We start from the raw sequence: 27,804 nt of genomic DNA on the forward strand, positions 1-27,804 counted from the left end.
TAGTACAATTAAATTACGTGTAGTGGTATCTGGGCGCATCAGTTGAAGGTCTTCTCCCACATCCTCAGGCAAGCCGCAACGCGGAGCTGATATGCGCTAAGTGGCATCACAAATAATGCACATAATATGACACGTGCGCGGACGTGACATTTTGTATCTGCATTGTCCGAGACCATCTGGAAAGCGTGACTCTGCAAGGTACACTCTTTTCTACAAAGGAATTCCAGCCATACGATACATAACTGGCCTTACAAGCGTATCCGAAAATTTGAAATTCTATCTTTCTAACAATAAAGGAAAAATGACGTAATCCACACAAATCAAATTGTAGAGGCACATAAACGTTTTGTTATGGTTTTGGGTCAAAGTTAAAATACAAAATAGACATAACCGTGAAGTGAATGATAATAATTAATATAATTTATATTCATAATCTGATATAAATTATTGAGTTAATTAAAGAAAAACCAACAATAATGATTAAGTATTTTTTCCCTCTTCATTTCACTTTCTTTTTTTTTTAATTGCCAGCTCAATTTAGATAATAAATCGGCGTTTGCAGCTTACATCCTTACACAATGTGCATTTAGTGGTGAACAACGTTATTATCCAATAAAACCTATGTTGAAAAAAGTGCGGGTTACGTCCTTTTTCCTTTCTAAATTCGACATAATAAACATACCATGCATATAACTTTATACCCACTAGAAAAAATCTTAATTAAAAAAAAACAATACGACACCCGAGAGGACTTGAACCTGTAACCGCTTGATTAGCGCTAGTGTGGTTTTCCAATTAAGCTACGGGCATCCCACGAAACGCTTATCAAATTGCGTTACAATGTTGGATATATTACATTAAGGTAGTTTAATTCATGTAATATGTACAATAAATAGAATGTTAAATTCTCAAATACTGTGTCTTATTCTTTGGGATGACACTATAAGAAGAAGACTGTATTACATAACTTATTATTCATCTTGACCAAATCCCTCTATAATCAGGCCTCGGCACGAAACTGTAAATTTCGTTCGTATGTAGTTCTAGTTTTTATTTATACCTACTTCGAAAGCAATATGGTAAACTGTTTTTAGAAAATGATTATGTAAGTAGGTATATAATATTTAAATAAATGGTATAACGTAATTTTGATTTGAACGAAACGCGATAGAAAATCTTCATTTACCACAAATGTTTCTGCATTGCTTTTGAAACTAATCATTAACTAACACTACCAGCATAATTCGCAATTCACTGCCACGGCCTGACTATTATAGGCGGAATAACTGAAAATAGTGACATTTTTTAGTTATAACTGAACAGACAGGCAGACCAAAACAATTATATATATAAAAAAAAAACTATATTTTGCGTTTGTGTTAATGTTTATTATATATTCGATAGTAGTAATAGTGAATATATGACTGGATCGGAAAACTTAGATGGAGTGGTCTCTACTCGCCTTCGCATGGTCCATACGGTCCATTTATGAAGTAATCAAACGCGTCATTTTCTTTATCTTTAGAGAAACGTGTGGTGTAAATTCCGGTATAAATCCAATGCCACATAAAAACGTACGAGAAAGTTACTTACTATTTACATTCAGATAACGTAACATCTATTTGAGTCATTACGTTATTGTGTGACAAACAATGAAAGTCAAAAGGGTGACTGTATACATCGGAAAAAAAAGATTATTGCCTGTATGGCGTTTTATGCATTTATAGGTCATGCAAAATAAAAAATGCTGGGATCGATCTACTGATGAATGAAGGCCTCCAATAGATCCATCCACTTTTCTCCGACCCTAGTTCTTCGCTGCCGCATACATCTATCAATCTTTATGAATCTGTCTATCGGGATTTAGGATGTTCTTGTGGTCGTTTAGTTCCCTTTGGGTACCACTGTATGGTGGTATTTGTCCAGCGATTGTACACTCGTTGAGTAACAAATCAACCCATTGCCATTTCATCTGCTTCCTTATCCATTGGTTTCATGTGTGTTTTTTTCGCGTTCTTCCATTCCATCAATTTCACCACTCGTCAATTTCACCCGAATGCGCTCCATGCCAGTCTGGTTCTGCAAACAATTTCGTAACACAATATACTTAATTCATCATTGACATAATATGTTAATTGGGGTGCTGAAGATTACACTAGTTCAAGTGACAGATAATTAAAAATGAGTTAACCAGTTTTCACATCACCGCAAATCTGTTCATGCATGGAACACGATTAAAAGATGCTTTGTATGAAAATATATAAAAATTGTATTCTCAACATTGTATTATATTCCATTGAAATTGTATATATTGTATACAAATGCATATTATTATGTATTTAAATCATAAGGAGTATATTTTCCCATATTTATAATGTAACCACTTCCGTTTCAGTTATTTCAATTTTAAATTAACAAAATGTACGTACAGTCCTACAAACTTTTTTGTTACTTATTTAAAGAACGGTCAACAATGAAACTACGAACTGCTATATAGACGCCATTTTGAAAACGTCATTTGAATGTCAGATTCTGTCCAGTTGCGATTCTTGATTGGGTAGTTTTCGACAGTTGCTAATTCGTCTTTACTAACTTTTTACAATATTAAAAAAAAAACGACCGTGATATCTTATGTCATTGCATACTATCTGCGTTTCTGTAACAGTTTTCGTTGACAGACTAATGTTCAAAAGTGATGTATTTTAGTGTTATAAAATCTGAAAGCAATATTTTTAAAACGTATTTTTTTATCGGTGATAATATGGTGATAATGATAACATTTTTTGTGTTTTTATTATCCTCTTGATCCAACACTAATTCACTCCAATCTTGATCCAACACTAACACGTATTAGGTTTGGCGTCACGGGTTTCTTTTTCATATGTGCCCTTTTTTGATGAAGTAAAATGTAGTCCAATTGTCATATTATGTAAGTATATGGATTCACAATAATAAACAAGATACCACTCCACTGCTGCTCACCAATGACGAAAATGAGCTAAAAATGTCCACTACTCACGCTAATTATATTTGCACTGTTGAAAAGCAAATGTCATACAACGCCACACTTCTTCCCATAGGGAATAGTACTAGGCAGTTAGTGTCGTTATTATTTTCATAGTAACCGTATATAACGTGTCCTCCTCAACGCTAAAAACATTAACACAAAAATTGAATATATTAGATTTTTTTTGTGGAATAGTAATAAAGGACAATTTGAAAACTGGACCTTGTTTACAGAATGTTGAAAATATTTATGTAGAATTTCCAGTCGCATATTGTTTAACGTTGATGATGACTTACTCAAATTGGTCACCAGTGCACTTGTATCCGTTCGATTCCCAATAGGTACATAATAAGTCAATTATAATCGAAATAGACAAAACGTCTTTAAAAATAAAATTGCCCTCAATTTTAAATAACCATATTCGAATTCCAGGATAGTTTATAATAAAATAATTATCAGTTAGATTAAAAATTAAAAGCTACTATTAAGTACCATTATTCTGGACATTTCTAATAGCAGGAGACTTGTATGTAAGATTTTATAATAGATTTGACGACTTTTTCATGAGAAAAATTGTATATTAATACAAGGAACAAGAGTGTATATTTTTTTAATATTAATAGGTACTATCGACCGAAGGTACTTGATGAAATTTGAATTCGAATTCTAATGGATTTAAGTTTTGTACTATTCCATTTTAGTCGTTTTTTAGAATGTATATATTTTTTTGTTATACAATGAAACCTAAGAAACTATTCCCATGGATATCACCACCGATTATACACTCACAGGAGCTAAAGAAGCTTTTCTCTGGGTAGGAATTTTCTTTTTCCTCTCAACTTTGTACGTATTCTGTAGAACTTTCTCAGTTTGCATGACTACTATAAATTAAGTCCCTCTGTCCCTTCAGTGGTCAGCTTACAACACTCTGTAAGTCCGTAGAGATAGAAAGTCGTGACATAACGGGTACCTACGCAATGATAAATTGTGACGGCGGGGAGACCGACGAATCTTGAATATGTAATCAAGGCATGTCCCTCGAGGTCTATTAGGGCTAGAGTTGCTCACTTTCACAAAACCCAGATATGAGTTTACTCATCCTAAACACGTGGTCCTAATATTACGACAGACGAATTACATTAGCTCGGAAGAGTTAGACGGATTCTGTTACAAGCCACAATATAGCAGTTCCGGTGATAGCTTATAGCAGGGACTCTCAACCCTTTATAATAGTGACACAACACATACATAATATATTATTATGACGTTCGCCATGTCGACACACCTGCATAAACAGCATAGAAAATTGTTCATTCAAAAATCATTTGAATCTTGAAAAAAATACGACACAGAACAAGACTCGTAAGTCCGGGCAATATGCTTTACCAATAATTGGGTCACCTGCATCCTACCTAACTGCGACAAAATTAACTAACATTCATGCCACTGGACGCTTTTCAAATTGGATGAGTTTTTGTGTTTTGAATAAGGTTTCAATATCAATATACATTGGCCATTGGGTGGGTGAGTGATTGATTCTCATTGATAATAGGAAAACAGTGATAAAATGTCAATATATAGATTTACTTTAAACAAGGTTTTTGAAACCTGTCCCATATGGGGTGTTAACCTGGAGTTGGGATGTTACGAAATTAGTAACAGCTATAACTCAGTCACTAAGTGATATCCCGTTTGAAAGTCAAAGGTTTAAAGTTTAAAATATCATACCTAGGGACGGCAGGTTATACGAAAGTATGGTGAAGCAGGCTGGTATGGTGAAAAAGTATGGTGAGGCGGCCTGGTAATCAATTTGTGGCAAAATTTCCATATTAACATTATATTATATGCGTACGTTATAATGACCAAAGTAAATCCTCCATGATGCCCTGAATTTTTTTTATCGCGTCGCTATTTCTCGTAAGTTGTCGGCTATTGTCGGCCTGCTTCATTCAGTTGTATGAGAAAGCCGATTCCTTGCCCCTCTTTTTATTTAATACCTCTATGTATCATACAGTATACAGATACAGTGCAAATGCGTACAAAGTACAGAGCGCGCGAGAGTCAAGTCGTAAGATAAAGCCGAATTGTGTCAGTCTGTAACTTCAGCTTCCCGTAACGCATGAACTACGAATATAAGTATATTAGTATAAATAACTAACAACGTGATCACTATTACAGCCTACTTGTACTCTTTTCCATTTACCCCAGAAGCAGTTTACCGCAGTTACCATTGTTTTTGTGTTCCATGATGTACTTAGTCATGATTGTATTTTTTTAATGACACAAAATTAGTTGAATACTTAAGGCGAAGTCTCGACCTACCAGAGGTACCTAGCGGAAAAATACGAAGCTTCCAATTTGAAATAGTATATATGACCAAAGTTATCATTATCAATTATTGAATCATGCCATGTTTCTATTGAACATTTAAAGCAGCAGCGATTTACATAATGTTATGTGTTATGTGACATTTCTGATCATCATATTATTATAGTTATTATCATTAGTAAATTCAAATCATGTCAGCTGGATAATTTTCAATATTCTACAGACGTCGGTATATTACTTAATGGTGGTTATAAACGTCAGGTTATGCAGTGCGGTAAACCTGTGCAATTAAACATGCACAGGTATGCCTGAACGTCTGGATGAGAAAACTTGCGTTTTTATGGGCGACCGATATACTTGCGCAGGGATAACATTATGTTTGTCTATCCAGCTGGCTGGAATAAAATAATTTATTTTTTATGTCGTCTCAGCTGTTGGATAATAAATCTTGCAAATGTGCTGAATGAAATCCTTCTTCTATAAAGATGGCGATTTTATCTAATTGTATTATTAAAGTGAAGCTAACAAGAACATACTTAGCAATTCTGCCAATGTATTTAATATTATGTTTTCTATAATTGACAATGCAACCATAGGTACATATTTAAAACGTTACATAGGTAAAACTGTGAAAGCTGAAACACGAAACCTATATAAGTATTGTAAATCACTATTTTTGCTTAAAAGACATTGGCTGCTGACTAGATAAGTTGTATACAGGCGGGACACATTTTTTGCTTTAGGGATTTTTTTCCATTTTCTTTGCACACAGAATTGTCGGCCATTCGCCCAACTGTTGGGTGGAAAAACAACATTTAATTTTTAACACGGCTTCATAAGTATATATAGGTTCTACGTCACCGTGGGAGTACTTCAATGTCTTTGGTATCTCGCAGCGTCAGGCGCTATTAAATTAAAACTGATACTATACAAGACGCGGAAAATGATCCCGGAAAGGCGCCAATAAAAAAGTGGCTTTCAAACTAAATATACTGTTTCTTAATAGTGTTATTTGTAAAGAGTAGTTAGTTTCCCGTGCAGTTCGTATCGAAACGCAGATCGTCGGCCGATTTTAGCAATTGGACACGCCATCAAAATGCGTTGCGTAATGTAACGTTTTATAAAATAAATCGTATTTTCAATATCAAGTTCATGAATGAAAAAAATATATCCGATTTTATTGTGAACAAGTTTTATGCACCGCGGAACACGGGAAAACGCCTCGGGGCTGGTGTCATTAATCGACAAATCGCGATCCAACTTTGAAACATTAATTTGCTATAATTATCATAATATCATCATTAATAATCGCTCATTCTCAATTTGGCCTATCAGATGAACGCCCCCTCAATTAAATTTCTTTACAAATGATTATTTTTATAGATATGTTATTATGACATAACACCAAATTAATGGTCTCTCATTGCCAATTTTAGTACAATGGTTAAACTATAAAACTCAGTTATAAATACATCGCTAATAAATAGTTATATGGTATAACTATAATGGATTCATAAACATAATGGAATTTTATTAAACAAATTCATACAAAAACAATAAATACTTGTTATTACATGCATAATGCTTAATAAAACGCATTACAGAAACACAGGTTCCAGAAAAACGCATAGATATAATATAATTTTGGAATTAAATCCGGAACCAGTACTGTCTATTGTCGTTGACAAAAATATGCCAAACAGCTTAAGAAAATAATCTAGTTAACAAAAAGGGTTTGATTTTTTCAAAATGTAAATAACTGGCTGAAATACCTGTCATAGCACGAGGCTGCTTCATTGATCGATATAATATATATTTATCTAACTTAACAAAACTATAATAATTTCATTCTTTAATATTAAAATATCTGTAACTAGCCATACAAGACGTCAAAATGAAAATTATTCTGACGGCTAAGTCAAACAAAATAACATCAAATTTAATTAGAATCAAAAATAGGTAGGTATGTAAATTTTATATTGATCTGTCGTCAAAATTTAAAATTGGAATTGGAAGGAAAGGTGATTTGAATAAACAAAGTATGTATTTTTCATTTAAGTAGATGTTAGTTGGCGCCATGTTAGAAAAGGAAATCAAACAAACATATTTTGACTTTTATATTATAATATGTAGGTATGTAAAATTTATTCTTTTAAAAATAATAAATAGAAATTAATGCAATTACGAAATTTTTTTCATTCATACTTATTTGTTTTCGTTAGATTATGAAATACATATTACACATATTATTGGTTCATTTTTTTAAATTCATTAAGCCCTGCCCTGCCCAAACCATAATAGATAAAACATATTATTCTATGTATGAAATATTCAAAGTTATGTATGATTTAATTGCATAATTTTAGATATTTTATAGATAGACGAGTATTTTTGTATATTATCTATTATGGCTTGGTTTTCGCAGGGTTTTTATTGAATTTTTAAAATTAACCAACACCATTTGTAAGTTGTAGTCTTATTTCAATGAAAACAAATACGCATGACTGACAAATTTTAGTGTGCAATGTTTATGGCGGATCTTAACAGCCTACCTCCAGCCTTCGCCACTGCGGAATAGGGTAGCTTTAACGTAATTCGCCAGAAATTTGTATCGTTAGCTAGATGTTTATTTAAAAATTCTAGATCATGCAAGAAAACCCTGCCTGGGATCCTCAATATGAGAAGGCGTTGCCGTCCGAATTAGAATACGAGGATCGCAATTTAATTAATACTATTAATTTGTAATACAAACTGTATCCATCAAAGAGTATTTTTTTAAAGATTCTGTGGTGCATTCACTCGTTCATTCAATAACGACTGATTATTTAGATTCCGGTACAATGACTAATTATTATACTCTGTACAAGGTCATACGACTCTCACATTAAGATACTTCAACTGAAATGGTTGATGGATACCCAGAGCGTCGAAAGATTTTTTGAAAGACCAAGACTTAGCTAGGGAGATAATTCGGGGAAACACGCCAAGGCAAAGAGCAAGCAGCATTGGACGAAATATCGTGGAGGCGGAAAATTGAAGAGGCCGGCTCGATTTGGCTGTAGTGCCATTAAAAGAAGAAGAAATTTTAACATTAATTATTTGCATTTTGAATAAAGGAAGTTTTCAAAATTACAATTAATATAACTATCAAATTAATTATTAAATCGCCTACAATATTTTCATCCTAATATCTACTACAGCTAGGCTATTCTAACATATCACTTAGCCCCCAAAAAGTGATAAATATATCACATTTATCACGTTATATATTCAGTCAGTTAATTATCACAAGAAATTAACTGTCAAAAATGCTTTCTTTTGACATCCCCCCTGCTGTGTTAACTTTTAGAGTGAGCTAGAATACGTCAATTACATATTAACATTTATTGAGATGCGACTATTTTTAAAAACGTGAAGATAGCATGTCACAATTTATTATTGGTTGTTGAGTGGTCACTAAAGTATATCTAAATCTCTATCTTTAATAACATAACTAAATTATTCATATAGTATTGCTTGGACATAATATATACTTATTATATAACTATGTCAAATGTTATCTTCTTCTTCGGCCATATCCGCCCCTTAGTTGGAACATATGGACACCTCGCGGCGCCTCCAAGAATCCCTGTCGCCCGTCAGGTCAAACATCCCGTAGCTCCGCTGGATACACTCTATAGATAGTATTTAGCGGCCTTCCAGGACGCCAGAATCCGGTCGGCTTGAAGAACAGGCAAGCCAGTTTGAGGTTCTCTTCTGGCATCCTCAGAACGTGGCCGAGCCAGGTCCAACGTCGCGTCTCTTCAGCATGATGAGAGGCTGCTTGCTGCGTTCTCTTATCTCCTCGTTGCTCCTAAAGTCATACCGCACACCCAGTATCCGTCGCAAATATATGTTTTCGAAGCTCAGTATACGGCTGCTTTAAGCCTTCGTAAAGTGCCATGTTTCGCTATCGTAAAGCAGCACCGTCAGAATGCAAGCGTCGAATAGGCGGCATTTCGTTTTGACCGAGTACAATCGTGAGTCCTAGACACTCCGCATCGAGTTGAATGTTGCTCCAGCCATTCCCATTCGGATAGTGAGCTCTTTATGCAAAATGCCATCTCCCGTGATGTGTACCCCCAGGTACTTGAAGCTGTCGACGCTCTCGATGTTTTGTCCATCGCTAATCAGAGAGAAATCTGGATCAGGACAGGTGCTATTACACAACACGTTGGTTTCCTTCGCGTTGATTTTCAAACCAACGCGAGATGAGTTGTTATATGCAACCTGTGGATTGTCTCTTTAATGCCCTCGAAGCATTCAAGAGTCAAATGTTATACATATCTAAAATCATTTAATTATTTAATTCAGAGTGTAAACGTTGACAAACTTTAATATTTGTCCGTTGTATACATACGACAGTTATGTTGATAGGTATATAGAGTCTATAGATGCTGAAAGGCAAAACCTTAATCCCTCAAACGGATGCCTGTGGAATAGTACAGCTACAAATAAATGGTAACTTTTTAGCACAATCTCTTCAATCACCATCGGGGCGATCTTTACCTTATCATCTGCTACCAGGAACAGTTCTGTGGAGCTGCACTCACACTAATCACGGAGGTTCTTAAGCTATGAAATGCGGTGTCGTCCTCTGCTACGCTTTCGGTCAAACTTTCCCTGCGGCACGATACAATTTATTGTTATTTTTACTGAAAAAAAAATTATACCAAAATTTTTATGCAAACCTTATTTAAACACAGATACGGAATAAATATAATAATATAACGTGATGTTTAAACTATTTTTATGTTCAATTTGTAATACACGCGTGTGGCATTCGTAATTGTCTTGAATTATGTATATCATGCCATTCATACCATGAAAGTGAAAAAAAATATGAAATGGAGAATGAAATCTTGTATAGAAAAATTCACTGCTGATCAGTTAATTACCAAATAATTACCACATTTAATTATCATGCTAATAGTATCTAATGGCAACGTGCCAGTCGCATTGTCAGCGCTAAATGAGTTTGACTAATTGAAATTTGCTTCAACCATAGAAAAATTTACCAGGCGGAAGAAGATTTCCTTCAACACCTTTCATGCAAACTAATTAATTTATCACTGTCTCAATATTTACAAAATAATCTGGGTTTACCTACGATAAATACGGTTGACGTTGCAATGTCTCATCGAGTGTAATAAATTATTACACTCGATGACATATTGCAACGTGCGAATTCGAATTCTTTTACGCGAGCCGCACACGGCATTATAATATTGGCAAGATGATTATTTTAATCAGAATAATTATTAATTACCATCGCACCCAAGCTGGCATGCAAAGACAACTCAAATTTTGCAAAAATGTCTTACCAAGGGCAAAAATTACCCACCAATTTAATGTGTTTTTATATCGGTTGTATTTCTGTATTTCTGGCACCCAACTCGAGCAAGTCAGCAGCTACGTCTATCTCGGACAGCAGGTGTCCATAGACGGAAGCATGCACGATGAAATTGCTCGAAGAACAAAGCTGGGATAGAGTACTTTCGGACGTCTGAATAGTATCTTCAAGAGTGACCTACCATTATGTCTTAAGCGTAGGGTGTTCAACCAATGCGTGCTACCCGTGCTCACGTATGGCTGCGAGACGTGGACCCTCAACACGAAAGATGTCCAAAGGCTAAGAGTCACACAGCGAGGCATGGAGAGGTGCATGTTGGGCATCACGCGAAAGGACCGTAAGAGAAACGAATGGGTTAGGAAGCCGACAAGAGTACGCGATGTAATAGACGTTGCCAAACAGCTGAAATGGAGATGGGCGGGGCACATTGCTCGCCGAAAGGACGGCCGCTGGACAAATGCCGTCATCCAATGGTACCCAAGGGGTACGAAACGGCCACAGGGTCGCCCTAAAAGCCGCTGGATTGACGAACTGGTAAAGTTCGGCGGAAATACGTGGCAGCGAACGACACAGGACCGAGAGAGTTGGAGAAAGCTCGGGGAGGCCTTCGTCCAGCAGTGGATTGACCCCGGCTGATGATGATGATATCGGTTGACCGTTAAAGACAGGAACTGTCCGGCGTTTAGTAATAATTTAATATTATTATCACACGGATTAATTAATTTTGTGTGTAAGTTGGACCTTTCTGACACAAAGGCGGATGCGTTGTTTTGAACAACACTGGATGAAGTAAGCGAAGTAAAGTAAATCTGAGAGCATTTCACGAGTTTATTCACTTTCTCGGACAGTCGGTTTCTGTTGGTGGTTCTTACGCCCTCATCTGGAACGTACGTAATTCGTATTCGCGTTTGTTCACTGTGACGAATCACTGCGAGAGAATCTTCGGCAAACAGCACTTACTCAACTATATCAATAAACTTTTATTAAATATAATTGTTTATTATCGTCGATTTACGTCACTGAAATATACCCTACTTTACCACTGCTAATTGCAATAATTCATATTGGAAAGTGAATCAAATGTCAATTAGTAATAAGACAAAACTATAAAAATAATTGACGGGCTGAAGATTGAAAGGATTCGAGTGCATATAAATTGTCATAAAAGTTAAGTAACGTGCGACTTATAATTCTATATCATCATCATTATCAGCCGGGGTCAATCCACTGCTGGATGAAGGCCTCCCCAAGCTTTCTCCAACTCTCTCGGTCCTGTGTCGTTCGCTGCCACGTATTTCCGCCGAACTTTACCAGTTCGTCAATCCAGCGGCTTTTAGGGCGACCCTGTGGCCGTTTCGTACCCCTTGGATGACGGTATTTGTCCAGTGGCCGTCCTTTCGGCGAGCAATGTGCCCCGCCCATCTCCATTTCAGCTGTTTGGCAACGTCTATTACATCGCGTACTCTTGTCTGCTTCCTAACCCATTCGTTTCTCTTACGGTCCTTTCGCGTGATTCCCAACATGCACCTCTCCATGCCTCGCATAATTCTATATAACTTTACTATTTTTGACATTATGAAAAATAAGTACCTACTCAAATGGCACATGAATATGCCGACAAAAGTATTTTTTTATTGTGGAAATTGAGATAAAAATCCGACTATAACAGGGTTGTAAAACTTTTTACGTACGCGTGCCAAAATAACCCAAATATTATTTTTCAACTCTTTGACGTGCCGAGCAGTTTTTCATGGAGATAAATTTTTTTTTTATTAATTCTATTAAAATGATAATAATATGATCTATAAAAATTCTAGATACCACTCAGAGAACATATCAAGCATAAAACTTTATCACTTTTTTCAATTACGACATACACTTCGATCCACCAATTTTGAAACGGTCTGTCAGTAGTACTACCAGGTACAAGCTCCTCCAAGTTTTTGTTACTTATTTGTTGCGGCCATTTTTGTCGGTAGAAATGAAATCAGATAAGGCATTATCTTGCTACAGCGGTGTCAAAATCGGAGATTCGTGGCAAGGCTTCCCCCGCCACCTGGTGAGGTCAATGCGGTAATATTATTATATGTGACGTATAAAGCCTAAGGACCTACCTATGCAATTATATATTTACGTAATGCTTATTCTTGAAGAGTGTTTGCCTGCTACTTTTTATACAATGCGATCTGGCATTCATTATTATTAAGTATATACGTCTTTTTTTCTGTTCAAACGCGTGCCATGAAAAATCACCTCGCGAGCCACTGGTGGGACGCGTGCCATAGGTTCGCCACCTCTGGACTATAACATTCTTAATAATGTACGCATTTTAATTCAATTGTATTATTCCTATAACATGCTTACCTATAATTTCACATACAAAAACTTGTTGTACATTTGAATTATTTTTCACATATAAATATGTACTTAACCACCTGTTTAGTGATGTGAAAACTGCTCCCAGTGCATTGGTTTATTTATGTTATTTTTTTTTATAAAGAAATATCAACATCAATGTCCAGATTTTTCAAAAGTCTAATAGTTAGCTTAAGATTAGGATAATATTTAAGACCTTTATTCAGGGTTTTTTTTAAAAAAGAAAAGTTCCGGAACTTAATTCACTTACATCATATATGTGAATAAAAGTATATTGTGATATCCATGGTCCCCACATCCCGAAGCGGGCCCCTACCTATCACTAAAGTTAGAAGTAGTGTGGCGCTCTTTAGTAGCGTTTTCCAAATGGTGTTCGAGGTAAAATTAAAGGTATTCAGTGCATCAACAAACATCAAACAAAAAATGCAATTGCACAATAAAATATTTTTAAATGTTAATAAGTCTGAAGGATATTTTTTTTACGATTAGAGCAAATTTATGATGTGCGTTTATCTCACTTATCTGGTCAATCCCCCAGGCTAGAGCCCTGTCACTCCCCACTTTGTCGGGGCCATGGTGATTTCCAAAGTTCAGTCCAATTCTGAGTAACCACCAATCAACATTTTGAAGAATCGAAAAGTGTCAAAGATGGTCCAACGAGTTTGATGAACAAAAGTGCCGAAATTCTTTTGGTCTTCAACGAAGCTCTTATTGGGGTAATAATTAGATTCATTTGCAAAAATTCGCGTTCACATTCACTTGAAGAAATGGTAATAGAAAAAAAAAGAAGAAAAAATTGAAAAAAGAATGTGTTACAGAACTTTGACAAGTGACGGGTATTTTTATCACTGAGTGATTCCAAGATTATGTATAGTGGTATTTTTGACTCATTTTGATTTGATTTCCATATTTGTACAATGTTTACCGTACTAATGTCTCTTAATTAACATAGACACAATATATAATAATTATTCCACATAATTAAATAATTGTGTAAAATCGTCAAATTATATATTGTGTATTACATATTTTAATTAATACGATGCATTTCCACGAAGAATTGACAGTTAGCACTGTTAACGTGTTTAACGTATATAATAAATGTTCGTTGAATTACCAGTTAAATCCATTAAATAACCACTATGTACTATATCGGAATTTAATACCTATGTTATTAATTCCATTGGAACCAATTTACTTAGAATCAATAATGTTTAAAAATCGATCCAGCGGCCTAGGTCTACCTTGCGGACGTTTTGTACTTCTTGGATACCACTAGATGACTAGATTTGTCCAACGATTGTGTCTTCTTCGAGCTATGTGTCCAGCCCATCTCCATTTAAGGCTTTTAATAAACTCTATTACATCGCAAACCCTTGTCTGCTTCATTATCCACTTATTCCTCTTCTTGTCCTTTCGCGTTATGCCCAGCATGCACCTCTCCATACCACGTTGTGCTACTCTAAGTTTCTGGATCTTTTTTTTACCGATCGATGGATCGATGAAACGATAAAGTTCTGCGGAAGTACGTGGCAATGCAATGCACAGGACCGAAAGAAGTGGAAGCAGCTTGAAGAGGCCTTCATCCAGCAGTGGATAGATTCAGGCTGATGATGATGTTTAAAAATCTATAAAAAATTAACGTAGCTTTAACATTCCGGTTGACAATTATTATGTGTAGACTATAACGCGTACTGTTTGATGGTTCTCGGAATGGAGAACACTTAGGTATTAATAGAATTGGTCCAATCGCTTATGCACAATACGGTGAATATCATCGGATTGGGTTAGTTTTGTTTTGTTTTTAGTCTTCCAAGACTTCCTGATTCTCATCAGTCAACTGTCGTGTTCCCATGTCGTAGTTTCGCCATACACATCCTGTTGATGGTATTTAGCGAACTTCCAAAACACCGAAATCCGGTTGGCTTGAAGAAAGTTTGAAACATTATTGAGAATGTCGCCGCACCAATTCAAACGTCGCAAAGATATGTCGAAAAGCTCCCGTACCTCGTCGCGTTAGTTTATTCTTCAAGCTCAGCATAGGGTTACACTAAATCTTCGTACGGTGCCATGATACTGACTATAGTAAAGTAGCATCATTCTGTTTAAACGGCATTTGGATCTGGTTTATTAATTGCCGGATATTCACTTCTATCTTCTTGGTCGCACACTCATGGCTGAGGATCGTGACCACATTTTAATTTCGTCATCCTTTGAGCGACCAAGACTTTCCATCCTTCTCGGTCTTCCGCTTCTCTCAGAGCAGAATGGATAGTGCCCCCCAGTCAGCTCTTTCACTTGGTCGCTCCAGCGCTCAGACGCTCTTCTTCTGCTTCGCCTTCCATGGAGACCACCCAAAACCACCAGTCTCTCCAGGTTGTCCGGTCTGCGCCTAACAATATGTCCAAAAAACTGCAGAATTCGTCTCCGACATATTGTCGAGAGCCGTTCCTTTATTTGCAGTCTCTGGATAATCGAATGGTTTGTCCTGTGCGTGGGCGTTCATGTTGCCTTGGACAACGGTGATCTCTCTTTTGGGTATTTCTTGGATTGTGATTCTTAGCTCCTTGAAAAATTCTTCGCTATCCTCGTCCGTTGATAGATATTCACTATCAGGATAGTAAAACAAACCAGTATAACCATCATCCCGAACTAAGGACATAATATAGTCGAATCTCTACTACGTACAAACAATTGATAGATAGATTTATATTATATATTAATATATTTAGATATCTATGAAACATTGATATACATTATTTTCTTAATTTGTTTATAAATAATTGCCTTAGTTCCGCCACTGTCTCTTGTGCCCCTTGCTTGATAAATTGAACATCCTGGTACCTACGCTGTGCCTTAGAAAGCGAAACGTTCAACGCAAAGTAATTTAAATAAAACTGGACAAGTCAGTTGGCTAACCAGAGATGATGAATAACCAACCAACAATAATCCATATTGACAAGACAAGCCAGTCCATCTTAGCTGGAAGTCGACGTTTTGAGCTCGCTTTGTGATTAAACGCATTAATTTAACTTTTATGGTACCTACCTAATACTTGATTCAAATTTGAGATAGTGGGTACCTACCTGTTAATTACAAGACTATTCATATTTTTAATTATATTTAGTAAATTCGACAACAATCGATATCTGTTTCGGTTGTAACACTACTGTCAATAAGGGAACTGTACCGATTACTGCATATCTGTGTTGTTAACAAATGAATGAAACTAGTACATAGGTAATTATTAAAATTGTATCTTTATATGCATATTATTAATTTATTTTTTTATTAATCAAAACAAGATTAGATTAAAAAAAATATTTATTATTATTTGTGGAAAAGGCTGAAAATAAAAATATATTACAATAGGTAATTTTATTACAAACAGTAGATTGTTTACTAGAAGTACTTTTGTGTAAAGTGTCCATTATTTCAAAAGAGACGTGGACCCTCAACACGAAAGATGTCCAAAGGCTAAGAGTCACACAGCGAGGCATGGAGAGGTGCATGTTGGGCATCACGCGAAAGGACCGTAAGAGAAACGAATGGGTTAGGAAGCAGACAAGAGTACGCGATGTAATAGACGTTGCCAAACAGCTGAAATGGAGATGGGCGGGGCACATTGCTCGCCAAAAGGACGGCCGCTGGACAAATGCCGTCATCCAATGGTACCCAAGGGGTACGAAACGGCCACAGGGTCGCCCTAAAAGCCGCTGGATTGACGAACTGGTAAAGTTCGGCGGAAATACGTGGCAGCGAACGACACAGGACCGAGAGAGTTGGAGAAAACTTGAAGATGCCTTCATCCAACAGTGGATTGACCCCGGCTGATGATGATTTCAAAAGAAAATTATTTGATACTACCTCCTTATGTTAGTGATAATCTTACTCTTGTAAATAATCCCAATTAATGGCCTCCGACCAGCAGTGACGTCTAGTGTGGGTGGACAGGTGATGCGTTGCATAAGGGCGACAAATGAAGGCACTGCAGTTTTCCATAAAGCAGACGATGACGTCGCTTCATTAGAAAGAATCGATATCTCGGTTTAAAAAATCCCGACAAAATCATATAACTATTGTTGCATTGTAATAATCATTCAGAGACATACTAATTGGTGTGGCGGTATATGGCACTGGAAATGTTTTTACATTTCGCGACTGGAGAACTACAAGGTTCTAAGTGTTTCTAAAGTAACAATGCGGCAGCTTAGAATACTACTTCATTGTTGGGTTTGTTTTCTCAAGGACGAATACTTAGAACCTTGTAGTATTAGGCTCGCGATTTGTTCAGACCTCAGAGCCACATACCTCCACGTACCTACTACCTACACTACCACAATTTGCGATTAGGTTTCGTGGATATGTTTTAATTTTCGATAAATGGTGTGCATGTCAATTTAAGATTTTTTGTGTATTTGTCGGCTTAAGATTACCTACCGAAAAAACGTAATATAATATCGTCGTCGCGCTTGCAAAATCCGCTATGTAATAAAACACAACTTTTCAGGAGAAGGAAAAAACTGATTTACCCAACAATGCCTCACGTTTTTTACAAAGCAAATAAACTGAAAATTAGATAATTACTTCGGATTCAGTATAAATGATATTTTATAATACAATATTTAACACTTCAGTCGTAATATTTTTTTTGTGGGTAAAAGGCACATAGCTTGTTTTATTTGGGTCTTTAAATCCGTTTTGTGGTTGAGGCAGCACATAGCGTATTTAAATTAACGCGTATTTTAGACATAGCGGATTTTGCCCCGGGTAAAAAATGATAATTGCATAATTTAATGATATTAATTCTATGCGTAAAACATCTTTAACCAAAAATCTGTCTGTCTGTATCGAATAAACTTTTTTCTTCCCAGCCAAAATTTGACATATAAATAAGTAATAATTATCGAGTGAAGGGGAAATAAAAATATCCAGAGTACGATGGATAAATAATTAAAATTTTTTATTATAGCACATCAAGAAAGTTACATTAGATTATAATAAACAGTTGTATCACCTATCTACTTACTGGGCTTTTAAAATTAATACTCTTCCTTAAGTAAACACAAATGATTGTGCAATGTAATGTAATTTTACACTTTTTTATTGTTTAAATATTATTTGTCGACAAACGTAAATAATCCGCTATGTGCACTAGCGCTGGTAATAAAAGGCGCATTCTGAAGTAAAGGTCAGTGCAAACTCCGCCATGTGTCATTAACAGGCGCAATTAATAGTAACTTTTTTTACTTTACTATGCGATATGTGACCGGAATATTCATAGCGTATTTTGCAAGCCATTTTTAAGTGAAAATACATAGCTTATTTTGCAATTTTTCTAAACTAGCGTTGATATTAGAAAACGGGTTGTACAGGTCCGTCCGGCGCGTCTCGTTCTATCACATAGCGTAAAAATGTAAAAAACACCAAAAAAATGTTTGTCGGATTTTGCAGGCGCAACGACGATATGTAAGTAGGTAGACAAACTAAAAATAAAAGGGCAAGTTTACTTAAGGGCGATACTTTGCCTAGGGACGACGTCAATACCAACCATTTGGAATAATGAAAGTGTATAAATTTGAAAGTGCGTAGGTAACTAAAAGTTTTGTAACGCCAAAAATCAAAATAATATTACAGAAACTGAGAGAATGATTAAAAGTATTATCATTTTAAAACAATTGTTTTCGTTTTTGAAATTGAATATGAATATTAATTAAAATGAGATATAACGGTGTATTTAAAGCCATAAGTACTAAGATTATATTAATGTCAGTCGTGGTTATTTAGCTACGTTTCATATTGGCATTCAAATTTCACAAATAGTACAGGTACAATTTATAGCTTGAGATTTCTCGACTTTTTTCATGTTGAGAATTCTCGAAATCAAAAATATTTGTGTTAGGAACCAATCTTGAATTCTCGAGAATTTGACATTATTAGGTATCAAATTATGTCTCGCTGATTTTTTTTTCATTTTTGGGTTTTTCGTTTTTTTTCCATTCCAGAAATTTCATACTGAATCAATGTCAATATCTCGGCATTCGAGAGTTTTTTTTATTTTTCCTATGTCAAAAAAAAATCAATTTCGAATCAAATCAAGTCAAGTCCAATGATGCCATACGACGAAACATTATTAAATAAAACCAATTAAAATTTAAACCAACCATCAAATTCGGGCTTGTAGAATTTTGAAAAGTCATTGGCGATGAAGTGCAGCCATGTTGGGAAATTTGCGTGATGATTTTTAGCTAACTTAATCGGTTACTTTTTGCTTAATTTTCATACGACCTTTATTGAAGAAGGTTATAAGACGCCCGTCCCAAGGTACTCTGTACCAACGAAATAACGAGATTCGTCGGATTTAGGTGGCAGCGAATAACAAAGAATCGATAAGAGTAAACATAACTTGAGGCCTTAATCCAGTAGTGTATTGAAACACGCTAAATTAGACATACTGCATATTATATTCGTAAACGAGAAAGGGATTGAATCAAATTGTCGTCTGAGAATTAAACAAGTTACACAAGTTCATATACATGTGTTTGGCACACCTAAAATATAATGATTTTGAACATCTTTCCCTTTTCGTTTCGCATGTATTTTCTTATTTTATTTTTTTTAATTTAAAATGTTACCTACCTATTGTTGTAAATTTAAGTTAAGTTATCGGTCGATTTTGGAATAGAAATAATTCACATTGCTACACAAATATTATTCTATATCATCATCATCAGCCGGGGTCAATCCATTGCTGGATGAAGGCCTCCCCAAGCTTTCTCCAACTCTCTCGGTCCTGTGTCGTTCGCTGCCACGTATTTCCGCCGAACTTTACCAGTTCGTCAATCCAGCGGCTTTTAGGGCGACCCTGTGGCCGTTTCGTACCCCTTGGGTACCATTGGATGACGGCATTTGTCCAGCGGCCGTCCTTTCGGCGAGCAATGTGCCCCGCCCATCTCCATTTCAGCTGTTTGGCAACGTCTATTACATCGCGTACTCTTGTCTGCTTTCTAACCCATTCGTTTCTCTTACGGTCCTTTCGCGTGATGCCCAACATGCACCTCTCCATGCCTCGCTGTGTGACTCTTAGCCTTTGGACATCTCTCGTGTTGAGGGTCCACGTCTCGCAGCCATACGTGAGCACGGGTAGCACACATTGGTTGAACACCCTACGCTTAAGACATAATGGTAGGTCACTCTTGAAGATACTATTCAGACGTCCGAAAGCACTCCATCCCAGCGTTGTAATATGCAGTTGCATTCTATATAATTGGAATAAATAACGACAAAAATGACGTGGGTCAAAGATAGATCAAAAGGTAAAATGTAACCCGAATTAACTATAGCAAGACTACAGAGTCTCACTAATAAATCACTATCGCCGTATAAGTCTAGTTTCCTACGGTAAATATTATATTAACTACGTAGACAACATATTTAATTTTATATGGCTGGGAGAAATTTTAACGTTTCAATTTAATGGTGTGAGTAAGTAGCATTCCATGTGGAAGCCTTATTAAATAACTCGGTGTAGTGCAACCGTAATATGATAAAATATGGTTTGTTAAAATCAATACATACTGGTACTGACAATGAAATATTTTAAGTAAGACCCTTGTCACATTGTGGTACTAATAATGTTAGAAATTACATACTAGAACTCGAGTACCTATACGCTTTATAACTTTGCACTTTTTTGCACTTTTTACTACACTGATACGTCTCTTTGCCTGATTACCTCGCATACAATTAGATCAGTGGTCTGCAAACTCAATTAGGATGTGAGCTACTTTCAGAAATTGAAATTGTCTGGTGAGCCACTTATACATATTCCTTTTTTATATTTTTTTTTCATCGTCCTTTATCGTATCATACATAATAATATTATATTATTTAAAATAAAATAGGAAATCGGACTTCCAATTAAACATAAAATGCGTACTTTAATTGTTTATTTATAAATAAAATATTAATTGAAAAATATCTTGAAATGTAAAAATTAAAAAAAAAAAAAAAAGTTAAAATAATGGACATAATAAATTCACTTACCTCTACGTTTTTTTCAATTCTCGTTGAGTACCTTGTCACTCCCATCTGAATGCTGAATCTTCTGAATGAATATTCATAATAGAAAATGTTGATTCACATAAGTAGGTAGAACAAAATAATGCCTTCATTTTGAGCGCAATTACTAAACTAAAATTTGATACCTTTCTGCTGGGACGAAAGGCCATACAGTTTCGACAGTTAAGGCAATTAAGCATTTCATTGAAACTTAGTTCGAGAAATATTTCATTTCGGAGTCCAATAATAAAATTTGAGAAGTAAATTTACAAATATGATAAAATATCATACGCGAGCTACCGGTAGCTCGCGAGCGACCGTTTGGCGATCACTGAATTAGATAAAATGATATTCACTTGCATTAATATAATATGTAGTGATAAGATAATAAATAGATAATATATGTTTAAAAACTATTTAAGAAATATAATACATCATTTTCATCCTAGAGCCGGAGTGCAAAGTTATGAATTGGCAACTCTACCTACGTGATGAAACGTGTATCTTCCTAGCATGGTTAAAACAAACTGTCATCGACCATCGTTAAAGAAATAACCTGAGCTTCATAATGATTACATGTAAATTGTATTACAGTTCATCCGCTATCGTACCTGAAAGAGATGGCTTTATATCATTGAGATCAAAAAATGGCGCGTTGCTCTTGGAGGATTCCAGACAGTAAATGTTCCAATTCTATTATATTGATTATTATGAACATGGCGTGATATGAGCACCTACATGCTAATCTACTTTCGAATCATTCAGAATTTTATATACATATTAACGATATGATTGTATTTCTAATTTATTTACCTACCTACCTATTTTATTCGGCTTTTCGCTTAGATTCCGGTGATTTTTATTACGTATTTTTTGTGTTTTATTTAAATAATAATTTGATCTCAATGCAATTGCATACGTACAAATTTTCGGACATGCTCCACAATAATTCGTCCACACAATTATTTTATATGGCATGGATGCTAAGCTAATTGTATTATTATTTTTCCTTCCTTTATCTGCCGTCCATAAGCAGTGAATGGTGTGTTTATCCTCACGGGAGGGACGTCACCGCTTTGTACTTATAAATAAGTATTATACAATTAATCCACAAACATTGATGATGGCGGTAGACGTAACCGGAATACTAAACCCAAATCATATGTAGGTACAAAACTCTCGTTAATCAGAATGTATGGGTACTAATAATTAGTTGCAACGACTAATATTAACGTGCATTCATGTGTATTACTATTTATTACTAGACTAAGTAACAATTTGGTTATGCATTTTATATAAGTATAACAGTCTTTGTTTTTTTATGAGGAAGACCCAATAAAAAAACAGCCTGTAAAATTTTGTAACAAAACAACATCCAGTGACGTCACTAGATAAAATGTCGCCCCTAGGCAGCGCCAAAAAGCCGCCTCATTTTTTATACAATACTTTTATCATCCTTTCATGAGTCCAATATCTAAGAAATGTGTTGTATGGATACATTACTGACAAAATATCAGACTAATTATTTGCAAATCGGCACGTGTCATTTCTGGTCACCAAGGACGTCGAAGGGCAACGGAAGTAAACCAGATATCGCGAACCCGATAAAACCAGTGATCTGATTTTTTTAATGGAAAGATATTTTCGTTATTTCTAAGTTTGGGTAGATACTTCTATATTATATTCCAAATGATTCTCCTCGATTTGCCGCCTTTCGAGTAACTGCCGGCCCCAAGCGACGCTCAATCTGCCTACCCCCACGGGATGTCACTGACAACATCGTATTATTGACAATGCTTTCATTCACCATCATTATCAGGGGCGCGACAACCTGGTGTAGTTCCTGGCCTCCTCCAACAGCTCCCTCCACCTGTCCCTATCCAGTGTGGCCGTTTTACAAATCGGTACCCCCAGAATACGGCAGTCACTGGCAGCTCCATCCAACCAGCGAATCTTTGGCCTGCCTCTTCTTCTACGCCCTATTGGATTTCTGGACATCACTCAATGCTTTCATTAACCATAATTAATAATCTACCGACTCCAAGGACATACATAATATACTAATAATTATGTGTCTGGCGTTTATCTTTTGTGCATGTTTCTGAGTTTGATCTGAATTATAAATGATATATTTGATAAATGGTCTGAATTGCATACAAATTATCGTTTTTTATTTTTCGAAAATGTTAAATTATAAAGGGCTATAGATACTCTAGATAGCTAGGCACATCCTTTAACTGCAACAGAACTAGACGAATACAATCAATAGGTCATAGTGTCAAATGACATAAATTGATTTTGATTGGTCCAATTCGTTTGCGACTGATCTTTTCTATTGGTTTGCATCAGGGGTAGGTACCTACCTAGCTACAATAAATCTGTATTGTACTATTTGATAAAATTACTATTTACGTAAAAATAAGTATATGACAATTTTCGCGCGGATCATAATATGAGTATAGGCCGTTCACAGATTGGAGGTTATATTAATAAAATAATAATATATTATTCACGAATGGTTATTAGCTATTTGTCCAACTCACTTGGTCCTTGTTTTAGATTAAACACACATTGAACAAAAAAATATTAGTTTCTACTAACTACACCACCGTAAGTGCCTATATCATGGCCCCCACATCCTGAAGCGGGCCCTCAGGCTAGGATCTTTGGCGAGCCCCCGACCTATCGCTAAGGTTAAAATCAGTATGACGCACTACATTAACGTTTTTCAAATTGTGCTTTAGGTCAAATTAAGGTTACGTAGGCAATTTTTTCTACTTTTAATACATCTACTTTAAACATGGAGTTGTCGAGTATCGACACACAATAATAAAAAAATACATCACACGATCATATAATTTTAAATGTTAATGGCCAAGTAGTATAATAGCACCACAGGCGACTTTTTTTTACTATTAAAGCAAATTTGTGATGTGTGTTTATCTCACTTATCTGGTCAACCCGCAATGTCGGACCCCTCCAGAGCCCAGGCCCCCAGGCTAGAGCCCTATCAGCCCCCACCTTGTGGGGCGCCATGGCCTATATATTAATACGATATTATGTAAGTACTACTAAATCTACTATTTTAATCGAACATTATATAATGCAATAATGTGGAATATAATGTAATAATAAAATAATATCATTTATAAACTAAATAGGTAGGTAACATTTTGTATGAACGATTGCACGTACTAGTATACAATAGTTTACTAATATTATTCATGGACTTTAAATTATTACAAATTATATACACAACTTCATAAAGACAGTGTTATATCAAATGTATGTAGATTGTAGAACAGCTTATTCTATAAAAATGGAACCTGAATGTAAGAAAATTAAGAAAAAGCCCCTGATCTCATCTTCTAATTTCCATACAAACTGTGCAAAATTAGAATGGCTTGTGGCTGATATTGCATAACAAAAATGACAGTTATGGCGAACTAAAACTTGCTTCAGCGATTTTAATAGAATTCCATAGAAGGCTACATTTGGCAGAAGGGTTTCTTCAACATCTTCGGTGAATATAATATTATGTTTGTATATGTATTTTCTAGGTACACAGTTGGTACATATAGGTAAATCATTTTACATTGGTACCATTGGTACCGCAAAAGCGATTTACAGTTGTGTAGTGGTATTTTTTTCTAGCATTGAAACAGGCATTGTAGCAAACAATGCCAATACAAATCACCTGTGGTCAAATCATTTCAAGTTAAATTTGACTTAAAATTAACGTTTACTTTTTTATTTTCAGGTTTTGCTTCAGATGGCACTTGGAATAGCGGAGTTCTTGCAGAAAAGTGGGCGGCAACATGTCGGCGGGCGATGGCTCCCCGCCTACCCTTCTCCATACCCCGACCAGAGATGCTTCTACCATTAAAAGTAATTACTTTTAATAGCTAAAGATTTATAATTCGCTTTTTTTTTACTAAAATGGAACTACGTTTGCTATGTCACATTTGTTTATTTCGGGTTCTTTGTCACAAATACGAATTAAAAACGCAAGCGACGAAAGAAATCTCTGAACAACCCCGCAAACTAGTGCTTACGGAGCTTCGGAAGAATAAGACCCTTTCAAATAAATTGATAATAGTATAGTATAATTGACGCCGACACTCCTCTGCGGGTTTCCGGTCTGCCCGTCGAGCTGGTGTCCAGGTTCAAATACTAGGGTGCCATGGTTGCCGACGATGGTGGTATTTCTAGTGAGCTTGGAATCCCCATGGGTATTGTGGGGTCTTCATTGAACCAACTTGGAGTCTTATGGAGGTCAAGGCTGTATTCTGTGAGGACCAAATGTCGTTTGTTTAACGCGTGCGTGCTACCTGTGCTCCTGTATGGCTGTGAGACATGGCATCTTACTAAGCTTCAAGAGCCTCGGCTTTTGAGCTTTGAGAATCGATGTCTCCGCCGAATCTTAGGGGTACATTGGTACGACCGCGTTACAAACACACCAGTTCGCGAGCAGACATAGCAGCCTTCGGTGATTGAGGTTATCACGAAGAGACGCTCTACTTGGCTGGGACACGTATTCATGATGCCGCCAAAGAGTGCGACACTTCGTACCCTTGTGGCACAGCCTCAAGGGTTCCATCGCCGTGGCCGGCCCTCCCTCACCCTGCAGCGGTGCTACAGGAGTGACCTAACGTGCTGCAGGTCTGACATGGCAGGAGGCGCAAGAGTTGGCGATGGACCGAGGGTAGTGACGCGAACTTGTGCTTGCTCTATGCCCCAATGTTGGGACGTGACAGGGTGGAAGAAAGAAGAAGAAAAATATAATTCTGTATAAAACAACCCTGCACCCATGAATCAGAACGCTGACCACTTGCCAATAGGATCAGCCTGTGAAAGTCAAAATAAGAGTTTTTGGGAGTGTCAAAAAAGTGGCATTTGGAGGTCGAAATATTATATTTATGGGGGTGAAATGAAACTTAATATATAAAAATGCAAGAACTATGCAGTATAGAATAGAATGCCAAAGATTCTACCAGCAAGGCATAAAGCATAATATGCATATCCTGAAAGTAAAATAGTACCTTAACGGCATAGACTGAGATGACTAGACTGCGCCACACTTTAAAAGTGCTCGGCTAAGTATTGGCGCTGAATCGTCCAGGATGGAGAAAGTTTCGGGAGATGACCGATAATCGTCAATGATTGTAGAGCCAAGAATTATGAATACCTATCTATTCCAATTATTGCCCGTTGTAACCTCACGGCGGGGCTATTATTTTGTTGACACTGCAACCTTCGGCGAGTCTTAGTTAGCCATTTTTTTCCATCCTGGACTATCCAGCACCAACGTTTACCTGCGTATAATCATTATTAAAAGGTAATTAGGTATTAAAATTTTTGATTTATACCAAATGGGGAACAGCTCAAAATATCAAAACGATTTCAACGGAAAATTGATAATTTTGATAATTTCACACGGTGCTAATATGTGCACTACAATATGTAAATAATAAAAATACATATTCTTATATCTCCATAATCCAAAGACGAAGATGTCAAGACTAATGAGAATTTATTGGAATATCTATTTATATTGGAGTAGCACATTTTTTTCTAATATGTACATTTGTTACAAAATGTAAAATCGCAAAATTAATATAGATAATAGCGTATTTTATTATTCATTCTTCAATAATAATTGTGCTATCGATTTGCGTAGATATAATTATTGATTAAAATATAACATTATTATTTTTAGTTTTAATTAAATGTCACCTTTTGATTATTACGCTGCCATAGATTAATTAAATATAGCCACTGTAATTATGACCACTGGTCAGGTGGTGCAAATGTATCTATATGCAACAAGTTTATTAGTCTATTTCTCTATTGCATACAACTGTCAAAGGTGTCAGATAATTTGTCGGGATTTTGGGTAAACAATACATAAATATTCACAAAGCATTCACGACAATTGAGTGAATACAAAATTACGGCGATCACAAAACAGCTGGAGTCACATATTACCTATTAAACCTAAACCTTGGGAAAAGTTAAAAGTCGCATATTCATAATTTCACGCAAAAAGAAAGTTTTGCAACACCTACCTATTGGTAATTATTCCTGTTTGATTGATTGATTCCATGTGTTCCGCATAATATCGCATGCAGGTACTTACACCCATCGGCGATATTAATAAAAATACAATTTTTATAATAAATATTATGTATTATATTTATATAAGTAAAGGGTAACAATAATTATACAATTATCATTTCGAATCAACAAAAATCTCGCGTACGAAGCTTGGAAGAGAGCCATTTTATTGAATCTAATGTATGATGATTTTTTTTTAAAGTAAGTTATAGAAATCAGTCAATGATTAATGGCAGTCAGCAATTCCGATTCAATAAATGAGATGTAGGTACCAGTACATTGTACTTTCTTATTTTCCCACATAATGTACTAACAATATACCAATCCTACCCACTAATGCCGTATCGGTTGCATTTCAGTTGCCATTCAACTTTGTATGATACAAATTTCGGTCATAAATTTTGTCCAAAATTTGTCACCATGTTACCCTCGAACATACACAAACACCACTTTTCATTATTTGCTCTTGTTACTACGAGGGTGGGTCAATAATTCCTTAGAAAAAAGCATTAAAACAGTTTTT

At 35.8% G+C, this 27,804-nt stretch overlaps 1 protein-coding gene across 2 annotated transcripts in view; it reads left to right on the forward strand.

The window, feature by feature from the left end:
* The window catches only part of Shrm (shroom), a 340,899-nt gene that overhangs the window by 292,798 nt on the left and 20,297 nt on the right, over positions 1–27,804 (forward strand). For both annotated transcript variants that reach the window (XM_085944129.1, XM_085944137.1), the window contains one exon: positions 24,925–25,052. In XM_085944129.1, the coding sequence (XP_085800255.1) occupies positions 24,983–25,052 (70 nt within the window). In that variant the 5' untranslated portion in view covers positions 24,925–24,982. The remainder of the gene's footprint in view (positions 1–24,924; positions 25,053–27,804) is intronic.

This window comes from Rhyacophila brunnea, unplaced genomic scaffold, assembly GCF_057557595.1.
Source record: "Rhyacophila brunnea isolate RB1 unplaced genomic scaffold, BYU_Rbru_1.0 scaffold_1, whole genome shotgun sequence".
Taxonomy (NCBI): domain Eukaryota; kingdom Metazoa; phylum Arthropoda; class Insecta; order Trichoptera; family Rhyacophilidae; genus Rhyacophila; species Rhyacophila brunnea.